We start from the raw sequence: 20,298 nt of genomic DNA, 5'->3' as shown, positions 1-20,298 counted from the left end.
GCTTCAAAGTCCAAAGTCCCGACATGCTTTAAAATTTAAGATCCAAACGGGCTTGGCTAACATTTAAAACCAGAGGCCCAAACAACGGAGGAGAGGGGTTATAGGGTCTTTAGACATTATAGTCATATGGTGGTTCCTCCGTTCTGATGACTGAACCTCATCAGATCGCTTTGGCTTCCCTTTTATAAATAATGATGACCTAATTCAAGTGAAGTTTCTTCGGATTTGGGTTTTAAGTGGTTTGGGTCTTGTCTTGTATTGATTATATTTTTGTATGGAATTTGTTCACATGAGATTTGAAAAAACCCTTTTTTATATGAATGAAATTTCAGTCTGACAAAACAAAGGGGCTCAAAAGTATATAAATTCATTAAAATCCAAATTATATTACTTTATTAAAATTAGAGTTGGAGGTAGGTAGATATAGTAGCCTAGAGGAACACACGCAAAGCAAAGAAGTAAAGGTGATAGTTTGACTAGAGAGAGTTAGGTGGGTTGAGCTGACGGGTGAGAGTTGCCTATAAATGCAAGGAGAAAACAGGGGGTGTAGAGACCGGTGAATACTACACTTTTTTGAGGGAATGGCGACAGTAGAGAACAGGCAAGTGGTGCTTGAAAGGTACATAGAAGGAGTACCCAAGGTGACAGACATGGCAATGAAGATTGGGAAAATAGAGTTGAAGGCTCCCAAAGGCTCGGGTGCTTTTCTAGTCAAGAATCTCTATCTCTCTTGTGATCCTTACATGAGAGGTCGCATGCGTGATTTTCATGGTTCTTATATCCCACCTTTTGTTCCTTCTCAGGTATTTTTCATCCTTTACTCTCAAATAGGATACATTTTGCATTTTATGCATGTTAATAACTAATCTATTTTCATTTTTGATGATGATGATGAGTGAAGCCTATTGAAGGATTTGGAGTGGGAAAAGTGTTGGATTCTGATAACCCTGATTTCAAACCAGGAGATTTCATTTCAGGAATCACTGGATGGGAAGAGTACAGCTTGATTCACAACACTTCACAGTTGAGAAAGATTCAACCAGATGATGCTATCCCTCTCTCTTACCACTTGGGACTTCTTGGTATGTTTCGAACTTCCTTCTCCCAACTCGTCATATCTACACTGGTAAAAATATCTTGGAAGCCCCTATACTAGATGTCATTTTGCCCTCTCTACTCGAAAAATGGCAAATTAATCCCTTTATATTAGATTAGATAGCAAATTGGTACTTTTTGTTAAAAATTTCATTTATTTCTATTGTTAAAAACTAGCATGGCTGACAAAATAACCACATCACATGTACCTCATGCTAAGATAGAAGGATCACTTTTTAACAAAAGGACTAATTTACCGATTTAATGTATATAGACTAATTTGCCTATTTTTTGAGTAGAGGGGGCAAAATGCAATTTAACTCTTAGTACAAGGGCCTCCATGGTACTTTTACCGATTTATGCTTGCTGTTCTTTTATTGACTAGTTTTAACATCCGTGATCTGATTAAGATGAACAAACCTGACCACAAATAATAATAGAGAGAACATCATAAGTATTGTACATAATTATGATCACATTACAGTTTGTGTCTGATTGTTATCCAACCAAGTTCCTTTTTCTTCCAAGTATGCTTGTTGTGCACTGATTATACCAACCATAAATGGTAAGGTTGATTTGGATGCATTTTGAGGTGATCAGTTTAGTTATATGCCTATACATAAGCAATTAAATCAAGCTTTCCTATGTAGCCTTGAAGTGAGCAAAGGGGATAGATTTTTGAACAATAACTCTGTTTCAGTCAAAAATTGTTGTGTGTTTGTTTGTTTTGTCTAGTATTTCAAACTGACAATACAAATTAGATAAATCTTAGTCACGTTGCCAGGAACTTATGTCTTGCTAATCGAGTAGCTCATTTTGAGAAAAAAAAAAAACAGCATGTCTTTGATTGGTAAAAACACCTTTCTGGTTCCTCTCAATTTCGATATTGAGCAAATGTCCCTCTAAAAAAATCGGAGCAACTTAATCCTTGTCAATTTTAAAAAGTGAGTAACTAGAGAATGATGTCAATCGTACATAATTTTGATTGATATAATAACAAATTAAGCCTTCAATGTCGACATATTTTGTCAATTAAGCCTTGATTCTAAAAAAAGTAATTGAAAAAATGTATAAAATTTAAAATTCTTTAAACTTCAAAAACAATATATAAAAAATTTTAACTTCAAATATATATAAATAGACAAAAAGTGTAAACTTTGAAAGGTAAATTTGTAATTACACCAAAATGATAAAAAGAACATTAATATTGTGATTAATTGTTGTTAGATACTCAATTTCAAAATTAACATGAATTAAATTGCTCCTGTTTTTTTTAGAGAGTTCTTTTTATGTATTTGATTTTTCTTAATAATGTTTAAATTCATTACTGATTTAGAAGTTTAATGCAGGTATGCCAGGTTTTACTGCTTATGTAGGATTTTATGAAATCTGTAGCCCAAAGAAAGGGGAATATGTTTTTGTATCTGCAGCTTCAGGAGCTGTTGGTCAGCTTGTTGGACAACTTGCCAAGTTACATGGCTGCTATGTAGTTGGAAGTGCTGGAAGTAGGCAAAAGGTATCTTTCTTGTACAAAAATTGTGTGTGAGTTGAATTCTAATTCATTAAGAATTGAACTTTCACTTTCAAGAAAACGATTGAACTCTCAATTTGGCATATGATAGGTTGATCTTCTTAAGAACAAGCTTGGGTTTGATGAAGCCTTTAACTACAAAGAGGAGGCAGACCTAGATGCTGCTTTGAAAAGGTCAGTAGATATTTTTTTTGTCAAAAAGATGGGTAAACTAGACCCTAAACATTAGATCATAGAGAAAATTGGTTCTTTTTATTAAAAGTTCCATCCATTCTATTGTTAAAAACTAACATAGCGGATAGAATAGTTAAACAGGGACATGTGGCGTGTCACGTCTATCACACGCTGACATACAAGGATTAGTTTTTAACAGTAGAAATATTAAAAAATTTTAATAGAAGGACCAATTTACTTTTTGATCTAATGTAAAGGACTAACTTTTTATTAAAGGTGGCAAAATGCAATATAACTTTTAGTATAAGAGTCTCTATGATACTTAGAAAGCATATTCCATAACTGAAACAGGCCCTGTCAATGATTTTCCTTCATTGAACCAAATTAGAAATGATACACTTTCATTTGTTGGAACAAATGTGCATCATCCTGATTAGTGGTAGCTAAAATGTCGATATAGGTACTTCCCAGAAGGAATCGATATCTACTTCGACAACGTGGGCGGGGAGATTCTGGATGCAGCTTTGCTCAACATGCGGATTCACGGTCGTATAGCTGTTTGCGGAATGGTGTCGCTACATAGCATCTCCGATCCGAAAGGGATTCACAATTTGTATTGTGTTGTACCAAAGCGCATCAAGATGCAAGGATTCTTGCAAAGCGACTACTTAGATAAATTCCCTGAGTTTTTAGAACATGTCACTAAGAACTTCAAAGAGGGGAAGATTGTGTACATTGAAGACATGAATAACGGTTTAGAGAGTGGTCCAGCTGCTTTTGTTGGACTATTTTCAGGCCAAAACATTGGCAAGCAGGTCATATGTGTAGCCAGAGACTGAGCTTTTTGTAGCACCTGTACTGCTTTTTTTGCCTTCTATCTAACTTTGTATGTTTAGTTTTTGTGCTCAGACGGGCAAAATAATGTAGATGATGCACACCAGGTTGTTATGTTTCAGGCTTCATGTATTTCACTCTACTCTCTTCTTTCTTTTATTTTCATTCTTTTTTACGACTAAAAAGGTAAAAAAAAAAAAACCCTCAGAAAAAAAATTAAAAAATTGATTTTATTTAGGGTAAACTACGTTATATCTATTTTTTTAGGCTCTTTATATTTTTTTCAAGAAAATATATCTATTTTTAGTTTTTATTTTGGTGAGTATACCTATCTTTTACTATAACTATATATTTTATTAAAATTTTAAAATTAATGTATTTTCAATATTCACACTATAGTTTAGTATATTTAACTTTCATATAATATAAATAATATAACATATAAAAAAGGAAAAAAATCATATTATAAATTTAAAATTGGGTTAGATCATGTTTGGATTCTGAGTATTAGAGCTTGAGTGAAATATACTAAATTTTATTTAAGTCCATCTACCTACATTCACCAACGAGATCATATTTGTAAAGGCAAATACTTTGAAATAATGTGAATCCCTTTTCAACCATCAAAACAATTATCACCAAGGTAGGTTATAAAATATCGATGTTTCAAGAGAGGTCACTTTATAACCTCCCCTTTAACTGGGGGCTATTGTTATACCTACACTTAGCGAGCTTGCTTTACATATTGCTATCCTCACCAGTCAATACCTTGGATTAGAATCATCTTGCAAGTTAAGAATACTTGCAAGTCCAAGGCCTTGCAAGCTCAAGATTTTACGAGCCCATAACCTCGTGAGCCTAAGATCTCATGAACTCACATCCTGGGGACCATAGCCTTAATGTGGATAAAACACATGCCACTTATGTGTCACATATATTGTTGGCCTAACATGACAAGCCATACATTCGAGAACATAACATCAATAAGTCAATTAGGCTCCAAGTAGTACAGAAGTAATATGAGAATAAATGTGACATCTCGAGAATGATTAGAGGCGCCCACTTTTAAGGCTGACAAACATCAAAACAAAATAAATCTCTCCCTCTCCTCTTACATTCTCAGTTATCTCTCTTTCTCTTCTTGAACTCTAATCTTCTTGAGAAATCTAGTTCCTAATCACCTTTAATCACTTATGGCTCTCCACCCACCAAATGAATCGTCATAAACCGCTACAATCCCAACTTCGTATCAACAATTTTCAATTTTATTTTCTAAAATTTCCACCAGCCTTAAAAACATCCTAAAGATCTAAAACAGATGCTTACCAGTTATTGTTTGGTTGAACACATGCTTCCAAATATATGCCTTAGGGTGGGTTTGGATGGGCGATTGAGTGCGGTGCGATGCGTTTAGCTTACTTTTTGTCTCATGCTACAATATCTAATCTCACCGCCGTCGCTGTTTTTACACTAGCCGCAGGTAAACGCACCGCCCATCCAAACTCACCCTTAAATGACTCTTAAATTCATGCAAAGTGGTGGGCGTATAATATTAAATGAAAATAAATTAAAAATAATTTGAAAAACAGTGATTTTTATTTTTTTTAATGGGGGAAACATTTCTGGTTTTATTCTCTCCGCAGTGCTGAAATTTACAGTATAATTATGGTTTTAGTCCCTCTATTAAATTAAAATTTAAGATTTAATCTTCCATACTTTAATTTGACATAATTTAATTCCTTTATTTATGTAATGTTGTTAATAGGACTAACTTGATAACATTTTTAGTGCCGTCTTTAAATTAATGCCAAGTGTAAAATGGTCAGTGTCACATGAAAATTCAATCAATTATATGTCAATTAAATGCTTAAAGTTATTTTAAAATTACATAATGATAAATCTACGTTTTTTTGTCAATTTATCTCTTATTTTTAGTTAAATTTAACTCTTACCCTTTTTAAAAGAGCCAAAATTTGACTATCGACCTTTCAATAATCAAATTATTTTTTTAAAATTGTAAAGTTTAAACATACTAACCCTCATGACAATCCACGTCTATTTCATGCTAACTTTCATTTGAATTTTTATGAACTTTTATTTTATTTTTGAATTTTTATTTTATGAATATTTTTTATAATTTTTAAATTATTTACCGATGTAGCATATAAGATAATATCATGCCAACATAAAACTCACGTGACTGTCATGCTAGTTGTCACTTTAACATCATTAAAATTATTATTTTAATCTACATTCTTATTAAAATTTAAATAGTGATTGGTGCTTTCTCATACTATACTATGATTCCAATTTATGAAATTAAAATATTTTATCAACAATATACCTAATACTTTCTCATATATATATCTAAACCCTAAATATTTTTAATTCAATTTTATAATATAATATATTATTTTATTAATTATAAAAATATAAAAAGGTATTTTTATCATCTGTGAAACAAGTAGAAGTCTTGGGGATTTCAATAATTGGGTGAGATCAAAGTTGGGTTTTTCAATAATTTTGGTGGTGGGTGAGAATACATTATAGGGTGTTTCATATCATTTTAATATGTATTAATTTATTATTTTTAAAATATTAAATAAAATGTTTTTATATTTTAGAAGTGAAAAATTATTTTTACAGAAATTGAAATAAAATCAAGTAATAAGATAAAAAGAGAATCAAATTTATCCATACCAAAAGAAAGACAAGGCTGGCCCACTTTATCACTTAATCGATAAGTGTTGACCCACTGGAATTTTGGCAACATCTCACTTTCTCCATCAATCTTGTTAAATCAATAATTTTAAAATATATTAAATTATTCGAAATTATGGATTATTAAAATTATTTTTATAATTCTATTTTCTTCATAAAATTCTCATTCTTCACAAATTAAAATCTAAATAATTTCCTTTTTTTATTCTCCAGCACTGACCATCATATTAACTTGGACCTATGATATATTCTTTTATTCATCAATGAGTAATGATTCATCGTATCAATCATTAAATCACTACTTAAATTTTACTACCTAAATTAAAAAATTTTAATAAACCAATAACTTAAATAAAATTTTTCGAATAATTTAAAATAAAAATAAAAAGAAAGAAAGAGAGAGAGCAACCTGACCCATTACACAGTTTGAAAAGTCTCTGCTCTGTCTTCTATAATTTTCAGACAACAAATCCCAAAGAAGGTAAGTTTCAGTCTTCGCCCCTTTTTTCCTTATTTTCCCTCTCAAAGGTATTTTATTTTCTCTCCCTTTCTTATTTTTATTAAATTTGTTTTTTCAATTTTCCCTCTTATTTTAATTGGTTTTCTTGATTCCGCGTTTGATAGTTCTTCGTTAACATTTCATGTTTTAGATCAGAAATTAAGAATTCATTGTTTTTATTTTATTTTATTATTAACAAAGTTTATTTACTTTCTGAAAGTTTTGATTCTTTGCTTTTATTGGATATGTTTTCCGATGATCAGTTGAGTAAAATCTTTGTTTTCTGTCTAAACAGATTGTCAATATCTTCAAAAGGTTAAATTTTGATAATAAAAAAGAAGAAGAAGCAAATTTTCACATTAACCTAATCAAGATTTTTAATTTGACCGAATTTATGATATTATGAATAAGTTTTAATTATCAAAACAGCAGGGAAAAATCATTATTTTGAATTTTTTTTTCCTGCAGGAAGAGCTATAAAGGAAGTAGAATTAATGGTGGTGTTGTTCTTGAATGTTGTTTATAACTGATTAAAATAATTGCTCAGTGGCATTTGTTGTGATTTAATCAAGGGTGGCTTCACTTGATGTGGCCTTTATATTTTCTGTCAAACAAGATTCTGAAAACAGATGAAGAAAAAGATGGGGATCGAGTGAATATGGTGGCCAGATGCTACCCTTTTGAGCTGCCATCTGATAATCGAAATGGCCACGAGACCGCCTTGCCTCGATCACATTTTGTTCAAGTGAGTGCATTATTGTTTCAAGCTTCCTTGCATTGCAAGTTTATTTTGTTTATGTTTCGATGATGAGGTTTGTTTGGTGTTTACAGGTTCCACATATTAACCAGCTGTTCTATTGGGACTGTGGACTTGCTTGTGTTTTGATGGCTTTGTCTACTGTCGGCATTAATGGTTATAGTATTCAGAACTTGGCCGAGCTTTGCTGCTCGACTAGGTATGTTTTCATTACAACGTTTGCAAAGAATTATATAAACATTATGAACATTTGGATGTGATATACGCTGATACCATTTTATTTCATCTTGTTTGCAGCATTTGGACCGTTGATCTCGCTTATTTACTGCGAAAGTTTTCCGTTAGGTTTTCCTATTACACTGTAACATTTGGAGCTAACCCGAACTACTCTGGGGAGACATATTACAAGGTAATTTACCTTTGCATCATATGCATCTTCGTAGTTGCTCTGTGTCTGTATTATTGTTGTTAATATAATAATCAAAGAAACTACTCGAGTATTTTGCAGGAACATCTGCCTAGTGATCTAGTTCGAGTAGATAAGCTATTCCAAAAAGCAGTGGAAGCAGGGATCAATATACTGGTATTTATCCGAGTGCATGTTTTCTTTTATCTCTTTGCATTAGAACTGTTATAGGTTAGAACACATATTCGTACTGCAGTTTGATCGCTTTAGTGATAAGTTTCATTGGGGTTTTGAACTGCTCCCATTTTTCAGTGCAGGTCAATCAGCAAAGAAGAAATCTCTTGTTGGATCTTGTCGGGGAAGTATATTGCGATTGCTTTGGTTGATCTGTACAAATTGAGGTATGTATTCATATTTCAGTTTTTGGATGAAACTTATATAGTGATGATACCCTAGTATTAAATTCTTCTGCTAAAATCTTGCACTTACAGTCGATCTTGGGTTGGAGATGTTCTCATCCCTGGATTTCATGGCAATGATGTAGGATACACAGGTTAGCGTTGCACGCTTTTAAAATGTTGTTTTTTGTATAAAAGTTGAAAATATAATATCAGAATGCTAATAATGAGAATATATATATATATATATATATATATATATATATATATATATTTGTGGTACATAATGGTTATATAATCTTGTCCATGAACTTATATGATCTTTCACATTTGATCACATCGTTGAGAAATTTGGTCTTGTTGTAGGTCATTATGTCGTGATATGCGGTTATGATGCTGAAGCGGATGAATTTGAGATTAGAGATCCTTCAAGTTCTAGGTACTTCCCAACCCTTCTTTTTCACTGCTTGGCAGCTCCCAATTATATAATCTCTTTTTGTTTTTGTTTTGTTCAAGGTCATATAATCGTTTTAAACACAGGTATTAAGGTAATCATTGTTGGTATGATGATTTACGAATAATTTTCAGAAATAAGCATGTTAAGAAACTTAAGGCGGCACTTCACACTAGGAACACCACGCCGTTATACACAGTGTTCATAAAATTGGTTCAATGGAACCTGTATCTATCTTATTAGTTATACTTCTGTTGATGTTAATTCAACTCTCAAGCTTCGTTTTTAAGAGTTTGTTTGATCTTATGCTAGAAGCATAAACTTGGGAAAGAATATGTGCAGGAAACAAGACAGGATCTCATCAAAGTCCCTCGAAGAAGCACGCAAGTCCTTCGGTACTGACGAGGATCTTCTTCTGGTAAGATATCTATAAAACAACGAAACTTTCTGCCTTTTTTTGTATTGTTATTTGGTTGAAATGCTAAATTACTTAAAAATTTTCATCAAGTTCACATGCGATAAACCGAAACTATCCTCACCTAGCATTATCCGTCACTTGTTTGATCTTTGCTATGTTCCAATGTAGATATCCGTTGATGAGAGCCGTAAACAGAACTATCCCATAATATGATTTTTGATACGAGTAGCACCTGATATTCTTCATTGAGCTGCTCTCATCATTTTCTGCACTGCACATATTTTTCAAGTTCGTGTATAGTAAGCTTTCGGAACGAGTATTTTATGTCAATGAAGAATGATTCAGTTTTAATCCACAAATCAGGTACATTTGTAAAATAAGTTCGTTCATTTTGTATATGAGCTGTATATTATAATGTATTTGTTGTATATTTCTTTGTCCATGTTGGCAACTTGTTTGTAAACTCAGATCTATATAATAAATTTCTTCCTTTTTAGGACATGAAGAGCTACACACAAGTGTTCAAATGGTGCAATGTAAACAAAAAAAAAAACACAGAATTTGATAACATTCTTTGTTATGTTGAATTAAAATCCAACACAGAACACAACATAAAATTATTACAAAAAGTTGTTGAAGTTCTAAATACTAATATAAACAACATGCTATAGATTCTCATGATGGTATATTAAAGTGAAAGAGCCAAGAGATTACAAAGGCAAAGACCATACAAGCTAGTAGGAAATTTAGAAACCGATGACCCTGCCAGAAGTTTCTCGAGTCTGCACCACGAGTCCCGACAGGAACTGCCGCTGCTGCCGCCACAGCTATGGAATCATTCGAATCATTCCATTGCTCCATCATCTCGGTCTCGTTCATGCAAGCAACGTTGCGAGCAGTGGATCCACAAATCTCACATATTCTGGGGGAAAAAGGCATTGTAACATGCAAATCAGTAGGAGAATCAATAGACCAAGACATATGCTAGGTAAAACATACAAATCAGTTCATGTCTGATATTTAACTGCTTATGCCTGCAACAAGAACAACATAAATAACACGATACGATCTGCCGTGTATTAGCCGCTTACGCCTTGATCCAGCTTAACTAGAAAACCGAAACACAGTAAGGAGGCCTTGCAAAGGTGTTGCAAGAGAATGATCAACATGGCAGAGCATATTCAGCGTAAAAAGTACCATCAAGGCACCTATATTAAGTGTAAGATTGCATTTTGCCCCTTCTACTAAAAAATAGGATAAATTGATCTATGTACGTTAAATCAAAGAGTAAATTAATCCTTTTTGTTAAAAAATGTATGTCAGCACGAGATGTAACATAACACATCACGTGCTATTATTTTGTTATTTTGTCAACGATGACAGATTTTAACAATAGAAATGAACGAATTTTTTAACAAAAAGAACTAGTTTGCTCTTCGACCTAATCCACAAAGATTAATTTGCTCATTGTTTAAGAATAGTGAGCAAAATGCAATTTGAAACTCAGTATTTACAGCATATTCAGAATAAATCCAATGAGGACCCTTTCTCAAAAACCGGCAAATTTACCAAGTTCTTCCTAGCATATACCAATCTATAATGCAATGGCTACAACAAAGATTCACCCACATTTCTTACAGTACATACCAAAATAAGACAATAATAGCTCAAAACAATAAAAAATGTTTTACCTGTTTCCCTTAATTTTGAACCAGGCTTCAGCACACTGTTTATGAGCAGCAGCTAAATCATCTTTACAAGAACACCCCAACTCAATAGGCAAATCACATTCTTGGTTACTTGGATCCAAGCTGAGATGACAAATCCGACAATCCCTCTCCACATTGTCCAAATGCAGCTTGGTTTCAGTCACCACCTCAGCTTCCAGATCCACTTCTAAGGAAGAAGAAGAACAACTAGTATCCGACACTGAAGATCCCCTCTCCTTTATGATCTCACTTGTCCCAGATTTTGCTTCATTCGAACAAGACGACGAACACCTGCTGCTGTTGGTCCCTTGTTGCTGCTCCTCGTTGTCTGTCTGGTTTGCTGGTTCTTCTTCTCCATCAATGTCGATGATTACCACTACCCCTTCAGGTTCTTTAGCTAAAGCTTCCATCTTTTTTAAGATCCAAAGTGTGAATCTTCCATGTGACTCTGTTCTTTAACACACCAAGATCATCAGTTCTACAACAGGTTTTAACTATGTCTTAAAGCTCATTGTTTTACACTTGCACTTGAACAACGAGGGTAATAATATTTTTTTTTTAACTTTTAAAGTGTGTTACTTACTAATGTCTTAGCTGAAACTGATTGTCTGGTTTTTTCTCACTCTTGTTGTTTTTGTCAGTTCAGAACAAGACATGGAAGAAAATCAAGAGAGAGAAATATTAATACAATAAGAGATCTCATATAACATACATAGATTTGTAAGGAAAAGTATAGAGAAAATTGGGTTTTTTATTTATTTCTTTTTTAAGAGGTAGATATTTTGTCTTAGCCCTTGATTTGGTTGCCCTTTTAGTGATTGCTACAGTTTGTTTAGGTTAAATTCTGTTATTAGTCCCTATATTTTCTGAAAGTTATAGTTTTATACTTTAAATTGGTCCTTTTAGTTTCTATATTTTTCAATTTTAAAATTTCAGTTTTAGCCAAATAATAATTGTTAAATTCATTAAGATCTCTGTTTTCAAAATCGATCGACAAACATATTATGATACGTGTAATGCCATGTACGCTTGTTATTTCTATATATTACTCACTAAAAATTCTGTTAATGGATTAGCGACTATCATTTGTGTAAATATTAAAATTTCAAATTTCTAAAAATGTAAGGACTTAGAATGATTCAGTTGAAGAATATGGACTAAATCTACAGCTGTACACATAGTACAAGACTAATAATTGAATTTAAACAAATGAATTTAATTGTTACTATTTGGGTCAATGTTAAAATTTCAAAATTTGACCAATTTAAAAAGTATAAGGGTTAAATTCACAAATTTCACAAAGAACAGGGACCAATAGCAGAATATAACCTTTTGTTTAACAGTGGTATGGATGAAATTTTTGGATAGGACAACCAAAGAATTTGGTAAGAGTGGGGAACTTAGGCTTAGGACATAGGTGGTCCATATTTTTTTCCTTTTGTGTGTGTGTGGAAAGACGAAATTGTCCAAGCTTTTTGAATAGAAAATGTAGAGTTAAGTAGGGTGTTATGGGGCTGCTGAATTTAGCTGAGACTTGGTTGATTAGCAGCTACTTTAATAATCCGACATGTTTATAAAGTGAAAGGTGTTTTGCAATATACATATCTACTTTGGATTGGATTTAAGTAATATGATCATTAATGGTTAAATTATTTGAAGGGTTAGTTATCCACTTTATTTAATTTTGTCTTATTTTATGGGTACGATAATTCAGGATAAAGTTCAGTCATTTGAAGAGGTTCAGTTTCGATACATATTTAGGAAGACGCATACAGCCACCTATGGTATAGCTCAGGAAGGGAAGCTGTTTAAATCGGCTAAGTCTTGGATTGAAGAGGCCCCGCTAAAAGTGAAACAGCTGGCTGTGAGCTTGGGTCCCTTTCTTGGGCGAGGCATAAAGTACATGTATATTTACCGATAAACTAATTTCTAAATGCTGGAGAAGACTCTAAAGAGATCCCACTTCCCCATGAAATTATCTTGAATCGTGATCTTTTGACTCAATATTATCCCAATTTTGTCAAGGGAGCAGCCTCATTTTTTACCTTGAATTGGTCAAAATATACGGAATTTCTTACTTTTCATGGAGGATTAGATCCAGTGACTGGAGTCTATGGTTGACTGATATTGCACACCATCATTGCGCTATTGCAACAATAAGTGCATTTGGAAGGAAACGAGGAAGGTGTGGAATGAAATCGGAAGGTAAATTAGGATAAAAAAGTTTTAATGTTAAAATGAGTAAATGGGTATCATTTAATAGTCTAATTGTGAATTAAATCTTTTTTTTTATGATATTTTAAATCAACACGGAATAAATTGTTTATTTTTATAATATAAAGATTAAATTGCTCACTTTAATTTTGACGGACCATTTATAAACAAATGGATTAATTTACTTGATTTTATAAATAAATGACCCATCAATGTTAAGATCATATTTGTTGAAATTCAATATAAAATACATCTTGATTTGTATGGGGGCGGTAGTTAAAATTTTTGTCAGACATCCGTTTGATACAGGTTTAAATTATGTGACCTCCATCTCCTACCTTCAATCTTGTATAAAAAAAATTCAAAATAATATATATATATATACATTACATTTATATTAAGTAGTCACGAACTTGAGTATAAACTATAAAACGTACATGAAGAGAACAAAAAGAAATTGATAAATATAAAATTTATGTTTATATATAATATTGTGTATTAAAATTTTACTATTAAGATTTATTTAGAGCCGTGGTTATAGTTTTCATCTTGACATTTAAATAATACGTATTCAAAATTTAAGTTAAGCTCTTATTATATGTATTTATTGATTTTATATAAAAAAAGATAAAAACCTCCAAATAATAAAATAATTTTTTATAAAAATATGAATTTTTAAATTATTTTAATTAAGTTGATGTCTAATTTACTCGTAATTCGATTGGTTTATGTTTCAAATTTTGGTTTATGGGCCTAGTGAATTAGGTGTTGAGTAATGAAATACATGATTTAATGGGCCTAACTAACTAAGAACTAACCATTATTGAATCCATATGGGTTTTAAGTTGGTTAAATCACAAGGCAAATCAAGGCCCAATGGAGCTCAAATGTGTGAAAATATAGAAGATTTTGCCACCAACACAACCCCTAATTTGGTGTAATTGTTTGCAAACCTTTTCAAATATTTTACAATCTTATTAGAAAATAAGAAATATTATATTGGGTTAATATATTATTCAGTATTTGAGTTTGTCTTCAATGTTCAATTTAGTAATTGAATTTTTTTCGTCCGATTTCATATTTGATTTTGGATTCAATGTTTATTTTGGTACCTAAATTTTTATTTTGTCTCAATTGAATACTAAATTCAAGGAAAATGACAATTCCATGACAAATAATTGATGATTTTTTTATTTACCTATCTAAAATTTTTTAAATGTATATAATTAAAATTAAAATTAAAATTTTATGTATACATTCGAGTCACAATTATTGAGACCTTAGTTGTCTAAAATGACTAAAGTTACATTCTCTGGTCGAATATTTCTTTGGATTGTCTGTTGAAACACTCTGTTCCATTCCTTGTTCGAACATCTATTTGGACAAGCTGTTGGGATAATAAGAGTTTGGACAACCTACATATATTTTAAGGTTGGGGTTTTTAACTTTGTTCTCCATGATATATTTACTCAAAACATTATATGCATGATATATTTAAATGAGACGTAAAATATGGTGGTCGGATTTAAAATTTTATAAAAATGTGTAGAAACTTTAGTTTACATTGTATGTTATATTGGTAATGAGTAGACTTATTCAAGGTTGGGCTCGTTCAAGCGTGAAGGTTCACCTGAAATTTGAGAGGGTTTGAATATTAAGTTTGAAAAATGAGCCTAGACAAAAAAGGATTAGTCCTGATTAAAATATGAACCAAACTCAAGCTTAAATATTCAAGGCTAGATCTTGGTCTAACCTGTTTTTTAAGTTTGTAATATATTATATTATATTATATTATATTATATTATATTAATATATTATATAATTTAAAGCACATAAAAATTAAATCTGTAGTTAATACTATAACATAAACATTAAAACATATTAAGTTCATTATATATAAAATTTTAGTAAATGAAAAATATTAATTAAATATTAAATTTAAAATAATCTTATTTTTAAAAAAATTATAAAATAATATGATTAGGTCTAAAATGAATCAGATTAGTCATGTATAAATATGGGTAAACTTGAATAGAATTTTAAGCTCGTATTTCTTATTGGATAGAGGTTAGACAAATATAAAATGGGTTAATATCATTATTTAAACTCAACCAAAATCCAATCTAATCACGGTTGAAGCAATGATATAAAATTCCCATTGACCTATTGATGAGTAATGATGAGGTTGCCAACCAAGTACTCCAGAAACTATATTGTTACACAAGGAACAAGAAGAAGAAGAATTATTGTTTAATCCCTTTTTAATAATGAGTGCCCCCGCACTAATCATAACCTTTAATTTGTGTTTAAGTTGACTTATAATCCTTAAAGCATTCATCCACTCCAAAGAAATCTTCATCACATTCCCTTTAATCAAGCTTTGGGTCTATTTCCTAATCTAACCTTCATTTCATCAATTGCCCTTCCTAATTAAAGGTGCCAACTTAGGTTACCATTTATGTCCCATTTACTTTTATTAAATTAAAAAAAAAAAGTAATACATTACCGACAAGTGTTAGGTGTAGTGATAAGTCGACACACTACATTTTCAAAGAAAAACCAAACATACTCAAATCTTAAAAATGACATTGTTAGGAGGATAATCACGAATCCCTAAACTTTAAAACAAAAGTCTAAGCCTTCCTACCTTTTTCACACGTAAAAACTTATTCTTTTAAATTCCGAGTATTTAGATTCGAATTTTATTGTGCAGAATTATTTTTTTCAAAATTGTTCTACCCAATTAATTATTTAATTTAAGGTTGGTAATAGTTGATTTAATTATAAGTTAAAAAATTTAATGCATTAATTATATATAAAAGTAAAAATTTTACAAATATCATAAGTGATATTAGGCACGTTTTCAATCATATATTAACACATGCATATGCATGCGCAATCACTTCTAGTATTCATAGTTTACAACCCATCAAATACCATCCTAATATCAATACATGATATGATTAAAATATATAGGGACGCTAAAAGATTTCCGGATTGGAATTAAATTATAAATATTCGGATTGAAGAATTAGAGCAGTAAGTGATATTGTATTAGTTTGTTTATTTTTAAACTTGTTCGAGTTCAGTTCGTGTTTGTTAAGAGTTTTAAATTTGTGTTTTTATTCATTTGTTTAAGTTAAACGAATATGTTCACGACCATTAAATGAATATGGTTGTGAACATGTTCAAGAACAATGTTCATGAATAATAAACATATATATATATTTATATATAGAATAATCAAATATAAGCATTAATAATTATAGAGAGGAATCGCTTACACCAATGTAAAACTTAAGTAGTTTAACACTTTTTCGTAACTTTTATATGTTTAATATTTTAACAATCCAACCGTTAAATTTATCAAAATTTTTATGCGTGTCATACATATAAATCTAATATTTAATATTTATATGTTTAATATTTAAGAGTAAAAATTATTAAGAAAAATAAATGTTAGAAAATTTTAATTTATGTCAAACTTGACATGCATTATCTACATGATTAAAGCATGAAATATAATAGTTGGATTGTTAAAATATTAAACATACAAAAATTACGAAGAGTGTAAAACCACTTAAATTTTACAGCGGTGTAAGTGGATCCTCCCATAATTATATTATAAGTAAACAAAATAAGCCCACAAGGAATAATTATTTTATTAATATAGAATAATTAAAAAAAGTTTTAAATGATATATTAAAAGAGCTTTAAAATAACATAAAAGAATTTGTCCGTGAACATAAATGAACTGGACAGGTTTTGCTTGTGTCCCGTTCACTTAATAAACTAGTCTTAAAATCATATTCGCTTAACAGAAACGAAAAAAAAATCGATGTTTATTAAATACGTATTATTATATTAGTTTACTGTTTGTTAATAGAATAATCCCGAGTAAATTGATTGATATAAAATAAATTAACCTTATTGACATATGAAAGATGAGCTAAGCACATATCAAAGGAAAAAAAGGAAAGAAGAAAACACAAGAGTCACAAAATCAGCTGCAATGATGGGTCAAGGTGAGACAAAGAGACAGATTAAGATACAGATGACATGAAACAATAGCTGGTTTTGTCAAATGTTTTCCTTTTGTCTTCAAAGTTATGAAGGTATGGAGAGTGGATCAATGTTGGCTTTAAACAACTTGGTTTTTAACCATAATTCTTCCCCTACCATTACTTCATGTAAAAAGCTGCTTTTGAAAACAAAATATTTGATTTAGGCAGCAAATTATGAAAAAAAAAAAAAGAAAAAAAAAGAGATCTTGAATATAGATTATCAATCTTTAAAAACATTTTACAATGTAAAAACGATATTAATAGGGTACGTTGAGATAAAATTATAAAATTTTAAGTGAACTTAAATTAAATATTTAATTTTAGCCACTCCCATAATTTATAGTAAAGTTTTCATTTATTTTAAAGAGTTTTATTTTTACAAAATTTTACTCATTTTTCTAATTTCAAGTTTAAATTTGTACTTTTTTTATTTATTTGATGTTTAACTATTGTAACAAATGTGTATCAGATAAGTCTTTTCCACATATTATTATACTAGTAACCAACCGAAGCATAAAAAGCTTAAATTAACTTATTAATATTTGAGAGGGACTAAAAATTACATTTTCCCATTTAACCAAAGGCCCAATCCTAGCTTCATCCTTAATTTTCAATGGTCCCATTTCCTTAACAAATATGTGTGGTAAATAGGCAGGTTTTGATGTCACTAACACTAGAAGGCCTATATCCCTAGCATTACATAGTTATTGAAGAGTCTTCTCTTTTTTTGGCATCCATGAAAAATCACATTGGGCAACCAAGAATGGACAAACAAGATGAGAAGAAGAAAAAGAGATTATCGTGGGGGTGCATGTCTATTTTTCCAACCAACCAAAGTGGCATGCATGGACAAGAGTTTTCAATCTCTAATTCTTGCCCCCATTGTTTTCCCATAAAAAGAAAGTTACTCAATTTTCTTTTTAAAGTAGACCACAAAAATCAAAGTAGCTAGGTGTAAATTTGAGGGCCAATGGCTGTTTCTAGACATGCATGAAACCCCTGCAAAAAAAGCGAAATAATGTACATTTCATGTCCTTAGAGGTCTCTGATCTTTTAAAACTGCTCCATCGAATTATGAAATATTACAAAATAATATATTATTGATTTGTAATGTTGTGGTCACTTGTATGTTAATTAACCCTCTTAACAAAATGACAACGTGATACGTTTAACTCAATATTATATAGGGTTGATATCAAATTTGGCCTATGAGCTATAGTTAAAATATCTATTTGATATTTTTATATTTATTTTAATGACAATTTTAAAAAGAGTAAAAAATTCTTAGTTTCTTTTTGCAATTATAAGAAATAAGTTTTAAAATTTATTGAGCCAAGTTTTTGAAGTGGCCACTTTCACCATCAATATATTGCTTGCCATATTTGAAGTAAATTTTAGAACAAAATCTTTGCTCTTTGAATGATGTTGATTAAAGCAACTTATCTTAAAGATTGAATTGGATAGGATCAAGCAATTGGGTCCATTGGATTATGGAGAACGGATTGGGATAACATTAAACAATAAATCTCCAACAGTCCACTTTACATTGGTCTTTATTAGTATATTGTATTTTGTTATTTTCTAGCTAGTTTTTAGTAGGGAATTGATTGTAAGTGATCTTTAGTATGCTAGCAAGTCTCAAAAACTCTTATATATTGAGAGACTTTTATAGGTTTTTTCTTGAGTATTGAGAGCACTTAATTTCCATTGAGGAACGTATTTTGTGAGTACATTTGAGAGAGTACACAAGTTTTTTTTTTTTTATGTCTAAGTTCTTAGGGGAGAACTAGATAGAGTGATTAGGTCTTTAGATACAAAAGTGAGATTGCTATACCGAGAATGTGATAGAACTTGAATCATTTGTTGTATTGAAGATTAATGATAATGGATTTACTCACTCAGTTAGGTTCCGCAAACGTAGGGAAACCAAATTGCTTAAACAATCCTTTGTATCATTGTTTTACTTTGTTTTCTATTTTGTTCGTTGCAGTGGCAATCGAAGTGGCGCAGTTTTATTCAACATTTTAACCAATTAGCAACTGTTCGATTCAACAATTGGTATAAGGGCTTTCTTCTTAACATAGCTAGTGGTGTTTCCTAGTGTTATTGATTGCTAGATATTCTTATCTTTGACTACTCACCCTTTTATGTTAGATAGTGACAACTATGCCTATTGGAAGGCAATGATGAAAGCTCAAATCAAGTCTACTAATGAAATGGCATGACACTTTGTTCTCACTGGATAGCAAGCACCTATGATTGAAAATAAAGTTGGAAGAACTCCTAAATCTTAGTTGGAATGGACTATTGATGAGGAAAATTTAGCTAATTCCAAATCTAAATCATTATATGCTATTTTCTGTGGTGTTGACCAACAAGAGGTTAAGAGGATCTCGAAATGTATTGTTGCCAAGGAAGCATGTGACATACTTCAAACGGCCCATGAAGGAACCAACACAGTTAAACAATCCAAGATGCAGATGCTGACCACCAAATTCGAGACTTTGAAAATGTAGGATTCAAAGACCATCAGTGAATTCTCTACAAATGGTAGATGAAGTGCCCAGTTCTGACTTCGTTGCAATCGAGGAACTCCAAGAACAAATTGCTTTGCTCACTCAGAATTCCAACAAAGCTTTGAAGAAGCAATTCAGAAGATTCAAGAAGTTTGAGGCCACCAAAAGCATTCCCAAGAACAAATCCAAAGGTGTTGTTATCAAAAAAATATGTTGAGAAAGAGAAAAAGAAAAGAGTCAAATGCCACGAGTGTCAGGGATTTAGACCCATCCAAGCCGAGTGTGTTAACACTGAAGAAAAAGAAGAAATCATTCTGTGTGACTTGGAGTAATGATCTTTTCACTAGCAACTCCAAGTCTGATGAAAATCATTTTAGTAACTATGTAGCATTCACAACAAATGTCACTATAGGATCTGATATTGCCACTGATGTTGAATTTGAAAGAGACTCTAGAGAGGATTTTTTGTAGACATATAAGATCATGCTTGGGAAATGAGTGCAAGTGT

At 31.1% G+C, this 20,298-nt stretch overlaps 3 protein-coding genes across 7 annotated transcripts; 2 read left to right on the top strand and 1 right to left on the bottom strand.

The window, feature by feature from the left end:
* Positions 1-225: 225 nt before the first annotated feature.
* Positions 226-3,755, top strand: LOC105783184 (2-alkenal reductase (NADP(+)-dependent)). Its single transcript, XM_012608480.2, has 5 exons — positions 226-803; positions 902-1,082; positions 2,445-2,611; positions 2,718-2,800; positions 3,261-3,755. The coding sequence occupies exons 1-5, from the start codon at positions 582-584 to the stop codon at positions 3,637-3,639; spliced, it is 1,032 nt and encodes a 343-aa protein (XP_012463934.1). The 5' UTR covers positions 226-581; the 3' UTR covers positions 3,640-3,755.
* A 3,002-nt stretch (positions 3,756-6,757) lies between these two features.
* LOC105783793 (guanylyl cyclase 1) lies at positions 6,758-9,805 on the top strand. Of its 5 annotated transcripts, none has more exons than XM_012609440.2 (10): positions 6,758-6,836; positions 7,323-7,599; positions 7,686-7,810; positions 7,909-8,020; positions 8,120-8,194; positions 8,330-8,418; positions 8,509-8,570; positions 8,782-8,854; positions 9,182-9,287; positions 9,456-9,805. In XM_012609440.2, exons 2-10 carry the CDS (start codon positions 7,441-7,443, stop codon positions 9,498-9,500), a joined length of 846 nt encoding a protein of 281 aa, XP_012464894.1. In that variant the 5' UTR covers positions 6,758-6,836; positions 7,323-7,440; the 3' UTR covers positions 9,501-9,805. The 5 variants fall into 5 exon arrangements, with proteins under 5 accessions (XP_012464894.1, XP_012464892.1, XP_012464893.1 ...); XM_012609438.2 differs by having other exon boundaries at positions 6,830-6,883; XM_012609439.2 differs by lacking the exon at positions 6,758-6,836 and having other exon boundaries at positions 7,027-7,599.
* A 3-nt stretch (positions 9,806-9,808) lies between these two features.
* Positions 9,809-11,691, bottom strand: LOC105783794 (uncharacterized). The gene is made up of 3 exons (XM_052626858.1): positions 11,580-11,691; positions 10,979-11,449; positions 9,809-10,209 (listed from the first exon to the last, which is right to left on the bottom strand). The coding sequence occupies exons 2-3, from the start codon at positions 11,404-11,406 to the stop codon at positions 9,963-9,965; spliced, it is 675 nt and encodes a 224-aa protein (XP_052482818.1). The 5' UTR covers positions 11,407-11,449; positions 11,580-11,691; the 3' UTR covers positions 9,809-9,962.
* Between the last annotated feature and the right edge of the window lie 8,607 nt (positions 11,692-20,298).

This window comes from Gossypium raimondii, chromosome 13 (assembly GCF_025698545.1).
Source record: "Gossypium raimondii isolate GPD5lz chromosome 13, ASM2569854v1, whole genome shotgun sequence".
Lineage (NCBI taxonomy): Eukaryota > Viridiplantae > Streptophyta > Magnoliopsida > Malvales > Malvaceae > Gossypium > Gossypium raimondii.
The sequence above is the reverse complement of the archived record's forward strand: the minus strand, read 5'-3'. Positions and strand labels throughout refer to the sequence as shown.